We start from the raw sequence: 12,254 nt of genomic DNA on the forward strand, positions 1-12,254 counted from the left end.
AATTTATTCATTAATAAGTGCTTTGTTATTTAATACATATGCAGTTTTTGAAGGTTTCCCACATAGCAATTTATTTAATTATAAGTTAAACTGCAAATTTTACGAAAACCAAAGCAAAATCCAAAGTTTTGCTATATTTAACTATAATTTGAATTAAACATTCAAGATACACACATTGACAATGTTGAGCACTGTGTAAACCTCAATGGAAAAATGAGATATAAAAATGAGATACATATTAATGTTTAATGCTAATACCCAAAAGCCTTCCGCATCACAACTTCAAGGTTCCTAATCGATGTACATTTTGGCACAAAAACCTCATCCCTTTTCTGGTTTACTAATTTCTCACTCAGTATATTGATATTTTGGATCAACAAACTTTTTTGAAAAAAAAAAGAGTGAAATGAAGTAGAATAGTAAATTACCCAAGATCTTGGTTAACAAAATGTAGTAATATTTCAATTTCACATATAGTTCCATTTTATATCCCTTATCTGCTGAAAAGTTTATATATACTAAAATCAAGTAAAAAAAAGTTCAGTAATGTTTTAGCTGGAAGGACCACTAACAATGAACAAATAAAAATAAACAATAAATAACATGATGTACATTACTTTATCTGATTGTTTTACCAAAAAACATTTGAGCATACCCAAAGCACATATCCAAGGGGTGTCAAAGCAGGGAGACTATTATGCATATCTCAGAACTCTCTAGGATTAACATGGGTCTCTGGGTCAGCTTCTTCTTTCTCCAGATGGAGGGGCATCATTTGGTCATACCTACTCCCCCCTTACACGTGGTTAGCCCACCCTTGAAACAGCTCTCTGAGAAGAGGGATAGCTTCTGGTAGTCTACCCTGGGAAGTTGCCATGCGAATGTGAAATGGGGGCCCAGTGGTCTCAATTGAAAACAGAGTGTGAGATAAAGCAGTTTATGCAAATCATATAACTCAGAAAGTAATGGCCCTACCATAAAAAATGTCCTTTAGTTAGACCTAGTGAGTGAATTTCTCTCTATTAGACACCACAGTGGATAAGGATTTAAATTGCTTGGTTGCACAATATATTCAAACCTCTGGAAGCTTGAGTAGAATGATACATGGCAGCTGTTTATATACCAGGTCTAGCATTTGTTATTTCAATTGTTTTATTTCCCCCCAAATCAACTCTACCTAGTATAGAACCTGTTTTTTTTCTTTTTTAAGGCATAATTATATATATATATATATGTATATATATATATTATAAATTGCAATTGTTTTGTTTCAATCAGAAAGCATAGTTTAAGCAAAAACTGTGTTGCCTTTATTTTAGCACAAAAATGATAAATGGTACAAGTTGCTTGCTCTTTTGATTGCTTTCTTAGATGAACAAGAAGTATAAATCCCAAATCCACAATTCACTTTACAAACTATGGGGTTAGAGAAACTGAATGGATAGTGCTATAGTTCATATGGCTTTTGATGAACTTTTTTTTACTATCACTAGGGTCTGCATTTTATATAACAAGGTGTTATTTGCTTAGTGCAAAGCATAACTCATTCCCTATGTACTCAAATTGTAAAAGTGAAAACTAAAAACATGTACCATAACATCTTTTATTATTCATGTGTGCTTTCTCAAAGATGGTAGTCTTATTTTTACTCTATAGTATTCTACAGAGAACGCCTCTACAGCTGCTGTATGTTAGTGTAAATACAACTTTCCTGAGCGGAGAAAGAAGAGACTGACCCAATTACTCAGGGAAGCATGGCTTTGCTAGGAGACTCTGAGTAAAACCTAGAGAGCTCCTAGGTATGATACAAGAAGAATGAAGGTATACATCTGGGGTACTCTGAGGTATTAAATAGCATTCTTGCAGTAGTGATTCAGGGAGAAAGCAAACAAAACTTTATGCCTACCTGGGAAATGTAAAAAACAGGTCTCAACTTTTTTTATGAATAATGCTGATGTTTTATGGTTGTTATGGAGGATCTTCATCTCCCACGAGACAACTAAGGCATCTTCCTTTGTAGTTTTGAAATGTAAGAGGAATGCTAGACGTGTTTTTTTAAAAAAATAATCAACGCTATAAAAACATTAATACAACTTAACATATCCATCTTTTTTTATGCTAACTTCTGACCAACGTAAATATTTTCCTTTCCACCAAAAAAAAAATATCACAATTTCTTATCAAGAAAAGCAATTATGTAAAATGTAAAAATTCTGTGGCAGAATTCTAAAATTCTACATGTGGACCAGTTACCTTGAAAACCAACGGAATAGTTCTGCTATGAGTTTCACTTTTGTAAATTTGATTTGCTCAATAAAGATATTTCTTTAAAAATTCTACTTTATCATACACCATTTGCATCCATTTGGATGATTAGAAGTAAATCAGCAGGAAACCATTATGCACCAAAAAGTTCCTCAACAGCATTAATGGCTAAGAGCACCGTAATCATTTAATTTTCTTCTGTTTGAATCAATTACGCAATGCTTGTATCATTTTCTTAATGAATAGTTGGCAGCTTTGTATAACGGTTCCAAACCTAGTTTATTAGAACGGTACTGCAGTACTGAAATGTCTCCTCGTATTCAAACGTGCCTTTTCTTTTCCTTAGGACAGGTAAATGAATGCCATAAAGTGCTGACAACAGGCAGCCGATACGATCTTATAGGATAGGCTACTTCATGCTAATTTAGTCAAAGAAACCTTGCTTGATTGCTCAATGCCTGCAGCGATGTTGATTTTATTACCTTGTGGGAATGAATAATATAATCCACTACATGAGTATTGATAAGTTCTTTCAGGATTTAGAAGGTAAAATGCTGGCATTCAATGCAGTGAGCAGTAATAAACAGTTGTTTACTGACAAAATTATGCTAACCAACAAAGATACAAAGATTCCTATTACACTTGTTTTTTTTATCCAAAAAAGTCCATTCAATCACTTTACCACCTTTTTTGAACACTCATTAGGTAAATAAAAAAAGAAAACAAAAACAGAGGACGTCAAAAATGTACATCCAGAAATCTTATGAACTTCATGATCTGTACAGCGGTTTTGAAGATATGGTCCTTTACATCTGTGTGTCCAAAAATGTAATTTCCAGGTGTGGAGAATTTGCAGAAATTAAGACTCTGTATTTTTAAAGTCATATGCACTTTGAGGATCATAGATGATTGTTTTTTGAAAGGTAAGCTATAAGGGCAACTGCCACTCCAACGTATATGCCTGTTCCAATGGTAATGGACAATACGGCTAGGAAGAGCGCTCTTCGAGAACTCGAGCTGGCTTGATGGAAATCACCTTTGGCCACCGCTTTATTGGTCTGAAATTAATAGAAAAAAGGACATTGAAAACAAACATTAGTTGTGCCAATAAATACAATTTTGAACTGGTCTTATTCTTAAATGTGCATAGAAACCATTAAGGGGTAACTAGAAGCCAGCAAAAATGTTTAATGTGATGATTAAGGAAAATTACTCCATTATCTGCTATAAAAATGACTCCATTATCTGCCATAAAAAATGAGGACCAATGAAGTATACTCTCTGTCTCAAGGTTTTTGCACTGGAAGGGCTAAATCCCTCCTGGTGAACCATAGATCAGGCTGTGAAATGATAGCCTGGTCATGACAGGATGGGCCCTAGCTGTCAGATTAAATGTGACAGTGCTCTACTTGGGCACCATTACATTCAATTTGGATTTAAATGTCTAAACAGTTCAGGCATTTTCTGCCTTTGACATCATCCACTTGATGTGTCAGGGGGTCCAAGGGTCTGTAGAGACCTTGATGATCGGAAAATTAGTATGTTGAACAGAAACATACTAGAACATGAAAATTGCCCTGGTTAGTGATAAAATAGTATTGTGATAAAATAGCCCTGGTCATTACGGGCTTATATTTTGTGATTGGATGGAGAGGTAAAAGTTGGAAACATTTTCACGCAATATATTATATTTATTGAATTACACCACTGAATAAGAGAATTGTTATATCCCTGTAGATGTATTTTTTTTATCAAAGGCATTTATACAAAAAAATCTGTAAAAAAACAAGATGGGTATTATAACATGAGCATATGTATTACCTTTAACTCAAGAACAAATTGTGGTATGTTATTTAACGGCATTCAAATTATTCAGAGAAATAAGTTAGCTGGGGTATGGGCATAAAAATACACCCATACATAAAACAGCTGACCTGCAATTAGGATTTTGAAAATGCAGCATCTTTAGAAATAACCCATGAGGTGGATGCAAGTAATAAACCCCTCACAGTGGACTACAAATCTTAGCAGTAAATATAGTATATTGCTAATGTTTTCTCTATCACTTTTTTTTCTGGAATGATCACAATTTTATCTTCTGTGTCATATTTACTCTGATTCTACCAGTTTTATAAAGATTGTTATTCTTTCATTCACTGCACACTGCACGTTTATGCGTGACTGCGCAGCCATGCCCTTAGCAAAATATATATATATAAATGTTGCTAGGCAACACACCACTGGTTCTTCTAGTAGGAAAATAAGTAAATGTTCTGAAAAAGAGTTAAACATGACTGTGAGTCACCGTAAAATCCTCCTAAAGTGCAAAAGAGTGACCTGCAGTATTTTCTTTGAATAGAAAAAAGAACTAGGGGTAAGTTAGAGGCCATACTGAACTACACTACAAGTAAACCTTTGACCATCACAGGAGTGAGCAATACATTTTAGACAGAACCGGCGCTGATTCAAGGCTCTGGGCAAAAAATAAAATAGTGCCCCCTCCCAATATAATAGTGACCCCCACTGTGTTTCCAAATAGGTCACATAAAATTCTGAATAAAAAAGTGTAATAATCAGAAAATATTTTAATGATTATTAAAAATATTTTAATGCTTGCTCTTATTTTTATAGCCGTATATATTAAATGTTTTCTGCCAAATGTGTTCAGGAGAAAGGACACTTGGCAGACTGTAGACTCAAGATAATGTCTTTGCATTCTCTTGCTTCTATTTTGCACACGCAGTTTCCATTTTTCACAGCAGATTATGTCTGGCCGCCAACAGCACAATTGATTTTAATATTAAGAATTGCATATTGAAGTTTTAGATGCATTTTGTGATCAGAATATAAGCAGAAACAACAACAAATTATGTTTAGGAAAGGTAACCGAGTCCAGTGTCAGATAATACCAAATGAAACAGAATAAAAATAATGAAAGTAAGCTTTACTGGGTTCTAAAAAAATTGAAAGAGAATAGCAACAGTAACAACGAAACCATGTATGAAACAGAACTGAGCTAAATGGTATGGTTAGTTTTACACAAAAAAACAGATACTAGAGCTTATTTACCAACAGGATTTTGCAGGAGAGTTGTGGTTTTAACTCATGATGGTCACTGTGCAGTACGAGTGCACTTGATCACAATATTATTTTGCACAGTCACATGGCTTTGTTCTCCCGTTTAAGTCAATGCAACCTTTTTCATTAAAAATGTATGTGCTCACACAGACCCATGTACTCTCTACCTGGCAGCCAGAGAAGAAGACATATATTTATATATCATCTTTCGCTATATGTTTGTATACTAAGAAATTAAAAAAGATGCTTGTTTTCATACAGAAATTCCATCTTGGACGTCCAAGATCTGTCTGTATTTGTGTCAATAATGATCCCCCTGTGCGATGTTGGCTTTGAGTTCAACCAACTGCTGGGGTCCAAACACGTAAGTTGTTTCTTGGATCAGAAAAGCTGTTTACATACAATCACAGTAGATGGAAACAGTATAGTAAGCTTTAAAACAGTATCTTCATAAATTAGACGTTTTTAGATATTGTTGTATCTGTAGGAGGTTAAGGTTACTAAGTGCTAGTGTATACATCGAAAACCTGGACACCAGAAGAGTTTCCAAGGAAGGTGGTACATGGGTCTTGAATTGATACAGTCCTGCCAGACCCAGAACAGTTGGATTACATGCTCTCACCATCTGGGCTGCCACAGAGATCTGGTAATCCATTGCTGTATACAGAGTTTGCTTAGAAAATTTGGATAGTTCCTATGTATGGTTATAGGACAGAGATAGTTTGTGGATTTCATTGAACGGCAATTGTTATAGCTGAGTGCAGAATTCCTATGAGAACTCCCAACCCATAATTAATTCCATATTCCAGGCCTGGACTGGCCATTATTATTGACTCTAGGCCGTAAAAATGCCATGGCCAATTTTAACCTCCAATCCATCCCTGTCGTGGAGTATACATGTGATTACTTACAAGTCAAGTAGAAGATGAAAAGAATGATATGCATAATTAAGAAAAACATTGTTACTATCTCTTTAAGTTGAAACCAACTTTGAAATAATGTTTTCTGCAGGTTAAACCTTTCAAAATAGTGCTCATTATAGACATTATGGCATCATATAAAGCTATAAGTAATGTACAGTATAGTAAAGACCTAAAGCTTTATTAATATTAAGATACATTAATAAATGTATATCTTTAAATCATAGTTTTGTATATAAACACTGATATAGTAGAAATCTGATACAGTAGAAATATCCGATGTTGACTATGCAGAATGTAAATTGGTATAGAGAATAATAATTTTCAGTTTCTTTGTGTATAGGGTACCCTGGCATTAGAGGTTACTATCACTCGATGCCAACATGGAGAAGAGCTGGCTGAAAAGATCTATGAAGTAGATATTTACGAAATTTTAATGGTCACCTATCATTAAAGATTTTCAAGGTGTCTCCTATACATTGCACTAGCCGTTTTGTTAAGAAACATACAGCGTAATATTTTAGATCTTTTTGCTGGAATGATAGTAAAGATATCATAAATAGTCAATTTATAAAATTATACATAGGAATAAGGCTGATATACATACACATAGGAATATATACTTTCTGTAGTAGTCGGTATACATATATATAATGGTATACTTACCTATAATTGACCTAGTCTGCCCACGCCTGCTGCTGACAATTTCATGTTAATGTTGTTAAAACTAATTGGTGAGAATGTACTCAGAGCTACAGTATATTCATTTCAGCTTATCAGATTCACGGTGCATTGTGAAAAGCTAACTGCAGATAACAGCACCTGAATGCAGTACTGAATTTGGCACGTATAATGAATGCTTAACCCTTTTAACACTGAAGCTGCTTTATAGATTTGTACACTAAAATACGACATTTCGCATGCTTGTTTAACTGTAATCTAACATTTCGTTTTACTATCTTTTTGAATCATACTTGTACATTTATATGGCAAGAACTAAGGGAAAAGACTAATTTTTAAAGTTTCATGTATATTAATTATACATAGTTAGTTTTTTTCATATGCCTAGGATCTTAACTTATTTTGGAAATTACAAAGCTTATATTAACAGATTCCAGGAGTCCAATTTTCATAGCATCTTTTGTTCAGTCACCGGTGGTCTGTTTATACAGTGGACAACCTTATTATAACTGTACCCATGAGGAACTCCTTGAAGAGGCCAAAGAGGCCAATCAAAAAGACATTGATTTGTTCCGAGTTTGAAAAAAAGTATAAGAATAGTCAAAAAAGAGTAGAATTACTTTAGGCTGACAAAACAATTTCATTTTTAAAAATTTTTAAGGGGATAATAGTTGTACATAATATTTAATATATATGTTAATAAATATGATTGCTTTGTAATCAATATGTTGAGTTCTGAAGGAAATACTTATTTTTCTTATCTTGTTCTGAAACAAAGTCCAATACAAGAAAATGTATATTAATGTATATGTATAACAAATAAACCCTACTGTCTCAGTATGAAATATTGTACATTTCTAGTTAAGGTATGCTTCATTATCACCCAAGTAAGTAATGGAACCTTTTATAAACCCGCAGGACACTTTAGTCTATTTAAAATAAATAAATGAATTTAAATATCAATTTTTATACATCCTCTTAACATGCTTTATTATACTGTTTATGGTGCTCATTTTTAGTAGAGATATGTGTATTTTCATCCTCCCCTGTCTAAAAATATTAATTTGTGTCTGTTAGGCTTTTTACATAAATAAAACATGATTGCTTGTCCCTCTCGTTGTAGGTTTTTTTTTTCAAATGAATATTTTAAAGCTGTTCCATGTTCAATCTTCATTTTATTATAATTTCTTTCATATGTTACCATGTGACATGCTTACTGTCCTCTATTTCATATAAATACATTTCAGGATCTTAATTAGATTTTATCATGCAGTAATAAAAATTGGATATGTATTATGTACCCACATGCTCTGTTACTTTGCCGCTATGGAATTCCCATCTTCTTCTGTGTATATTGAGGAAATGGCTGCTCATTATGCACCCCCATACTAACTGTGTTGTCAAGTATTCATTGGTGCTATTAACTAATTTCACATAAGTCTTATCACGGATACTTGTCCTGACTTCCTGAGATCGTGTTTACATCCACCAAATACATCATTGCCTTTGCACAGGATAAAATGTAGGTTACAACATTTAACATCTTTGGTGTTGACATAGTAGCAGCATGAAGCTGTTGGGGACATGACATCATAGCAACAGCAATCCATGTCATATGGAAGTTGTTTTGTCACAACATCGTCCATACATGGAATGCACCAATTTTGTGCAGGTGTAGCGCCAATATAAGTCTGGTTGTTGTGACAGTCCTTAACAATTCAGGACAGTTGGCATGTAAGGCTACTGCTATTCCCTGTTCCATTTATTTCCTGATAATACCTTAAAAGGTTCACTCTTGTCTGGTGTCTTATTAGTAATACTTATTAGTATACTGTTGGCTCTGCAGGGCATTTAATATGATATCAACATTTTTCATATTCGTTGGACGCAACAGACTTGATGTTTCATACCCTGGTAACCCACAGCCTGCAGTAATCAGAAGAACAGAGTTTTATATTCCTTTTACCTGCTAAAGACTGAAAGGATTTATATTTATGTGCACTTAGGAAGTGGCAGCTGATCCGAGAATGACAGGCTTAAGCCGGGGCTTTGCATCTGACAGCCGACTTACCTTTTTAGGTCATACAAGTTGCTTTACACCAAGCCCGTTGATACATGTTTGACAACGTTCTTGAAGACATTTTCTTAGCACTTGAAAAATCTAAAATTCTGCGGTTATAGACATGAATTGTAAATCAATAGATTTCTCGTAATACACATCTCAATGAGGAATTATATATATTTTTGTTATGCTAACCGGAACCTGATTTAAGAGGTTAACTAAGTCATATGAGAAAATAAGTGTTATTTCCTCTGCATAAACAATAAACTTTCTATGATTGATAAATGTGCTCCAACATTTAAAAACATTTCATTAGTATTATAATACAAGGTTCATTTCAAATTACTTATGTGCCAGTGTTTTCAGATTTGGTATATACCGTATTTGCTCGAATATAAGACAAGGTTTTTTCAAAAGAATACCCCTCGTCTTATATTCAAGACTGTTTTATAATCTAACCTCAAATAAAGGTCTGACTATAAGACTAGGATTAAGATCCCCTGCAGCGCTGCAGGGGACCTGGATCCTCCTCTCTGGCAGCCGGTGCAAGTCTGCGATGCGTGCAGACAACCTTCGCTGCTTCCCAGCACTTCCGCCAGCACTTCCGATGGAGCGCAGTTGTGACATGACCTTCCGGCGCTCCATTATAGCAGCCCTGGCGGAAGTGCCGGGAAGCAGCAGAGGTTGTCTACAAGCATTGCACAGGCGTCCACTGGCTGCTCCCACTAGATACCAGGGGGTCTGGAGCACGGGGGAAAATCTGGGGATGCATTGGTAAATCTGGGGGGGCAGAGTGGCATATTAGGAGGGCAGAGTGTTATATAGAGGGGTATAAAGTAGACTTGTGCATTCGTCTTCGGGCGAACATGAAAACGAACACGAAGAGTGCGTTTTCGTGTTCGTTCCGAAGACACGCCGAGGAGAAGACAGTGGCGGTAAAACGTAGGCGAAGACAAAGACACACACCACGAAGATCTTCGTGATCGTCTTCGTCTACCATTCCCCCCCCCTTCTAACTTACCTTGTCTTCACTGCATCGCAGCAGTTCACGGAAGTGGAAATCCGCAGGTTCGCCGTCACGGGTTACAGGGCAGTGCGAATGAGCCTATTGGTCACCTACAGGGACCTCCTCTGGCATCAACCAATTGGTTGATGCCAGAGGAAGACCCTGCAGGTGACCAATAGGCTCACTCGCACGGCCTTTGTAAGTTTATTGGTCGCTCGCACGGACATTTAACTAATTGAACAGGGAGGGAGACCAGTGGGATGTGCCGGGTAAGTTGCAGCATTGAGGTTTTAAAAGTCTGTACGAGCGATCAACAGAGTCGCTCGTACAGACTTTTAAAACCCCAATGCTGCAACTTACCCTGCAGATCCCACTGGTCTCCCTCCCTTTTCAATTAGTTAAATGTCGCTCGTACGGACATTTAACTGATAGAACAGGGAGGGAGACCAGTGGGATCTGCAGGGTAAGTTACGGCACCAGGAGTTTAACAGTCTGTACGAGCGACCCTATTGGTCGCCAGCAGGGGGCTCGTCTGCCATCAACCAATGGCAGATGAGCCCCCTGCTGACGACCAATAGAGTTGCTCATACGGACATTTAAACTCCTGGCGCCAGAGCTGCGTTAACCCCGTATTAACCCCTTAACCGGGAAAACGAAGAAAAACCGAACACGAAGAATGTCCACGAATATTCGCTCGAAGAGAAGACAGGAACAGGCGAATATTCGCGGAATATGAAGATTTTTTTTCCCCCCGAAGATGAGCACGAAGACGAACACAAAGAGCCCCCTGGTGCCCAAGTCTAGTATAAAGCATATCTGGGGGGCAGAGTTGTATAACTAAGGGCAGATGTGCATAACTAGGGGGCAGGTTAGCAAATAAAAGGAAATAAAAACAAGAAATGCTTTTTTCTCAATCATAGTTTTTATTAAATATGAAAACAAAATTTACATGTGAATTAATCTTTACTAGTAAAACTTTTTTCCTTTAGGGTAGTCTTACATTCAGTTTACTTTTTTCCTAAATTAATATTCAAATTTTTGAGGGGCGTCTTATAATCAGGGTCATCTTATAATCGGGTAAATACTATTCAATAGTTTGGGGTCACTTAGCTGTTTTCAGAACTCCATGTGCCCAAGAAGGTTTTTGTTTTTATCAAACGTGTGAATGCCATAGCTGTAATGTCATAGAAATGGTTATTCTTTTATAAAGGCAATTATTTGTGAAGAATTTACGACTTAACTTGAAAATTCAGTTATACCAAAAAATCTCAAACTGACAGTAAAGGCGGGAGTGATTTTAACTAGAGAGTTAAAATCGACCATATCTGCACAATAAAGGTAAGAAGAGGTGCAGCTACTTCATATCCGCAGAAGAAAGAGAGAGCCCAATTTTGATGGAAATACAGTAAATGTTAATGACCTGGTTGCATCTTATTCTCTTGACTTCCAGCATCATATAAGAAATTATGTTTAGAAAATAAAAAGTTGTTTCAAGTGGCCATTTTCTTTAGTTGTACGCCTCTAATTTTAAATAACATTAACCCTTTTTAAAAGATTGTACCCATAATTCTGTTCACTCAAATCCCTCTTCTACTGTACTTCTGCACAGAGAAAGAGTCAGAATAGCAACAGAAGAAAACATAGGTAAGTTGAGCATATTAAATATGTATATATATAAAGATCCACATGACGCAGGACCAAGCGAGCGTACAATGCCATCACAGGATGTTTCACAATCTTGCCCTTTATGGCAAAGCCCGCTTACTTACTGGAGCTTTGTGCCAACACAAGCTAAATCTGATGATCTTTGTTATGCTGGCTGAATGCTAGATAACGCAGCTAGTGGCAGGCAGCTCCTAACACATGGGGCTGAAGAATACTGTATATCCGCACAAGACTCTCTATTCACGGCTGCCCACCTAAGCTCTAGCGGCTTTATCCTCATGAGCTCTCCTTACCACATGCCAGGGGAGGGCTAGCATTGAATGACATGACTCCAATGCAGTTTTTATGTGATTTTATTGAGTATTGAGGAAAAGGGCAGATATTTTTTTCCTTTCTTCCCTTTACATAAAGCAACACGCCTCACCTTAATCAGTCTTGTCACAGGGCAAATGTAACCTGCACCTGTTTTGTAAGCACATACGTAAAACGTTTTATGACAGTTAACAATACAAGATTAAGTTATATGGAACATCATCCAAAAATGAAGTTTTAGCTAGTGTCTCCATTAGTGTGCAAA

The 12,254-nt window shown here is 36.2% G+C and overlaps 1 protein-coding gene across 1 annotated transcript in view; it reads right to left on the reverse strand.

Annotated features, from left to right (window-relative positions):
- Positions 1-2,269: 2,269 nt before the first annotated feature.
- SYNDIG1 (synapse differentiation inducing 1) overlaps positions 2,270-12,254 on the reverse strand; it is an 83,831-nt gene continuing 73,846 nt past the window's right edge. Inside the window, exon 4 of the mRNA XM_053459445.1 lies at positions 2,270-3,323. Within this exon, the coding sequence (XP_053315420.1) occupies positions 3,165-3,323 (159 nt within the window). The 3' untranslated portion in view covers positions 2,270-3,164. The remainder of the gene's footprint in view (positions 3,324-12,254) is intronic.

This window comes from Spea bombifrons, chromosome 3 (assembly GCF_027358695.1).
Source record: "Spea bombifrons isolate aSpeBom1 chromosome 3, aSpeBom1.2.pri, whole genome shotgun sequence".
In the NCBI taxonomy this organism is placed as follows: Eukaryota; Metazoa; Chordata; class Amphibia; order Anura; family Pelobatidae; genus Spea; species Spea bombifrons.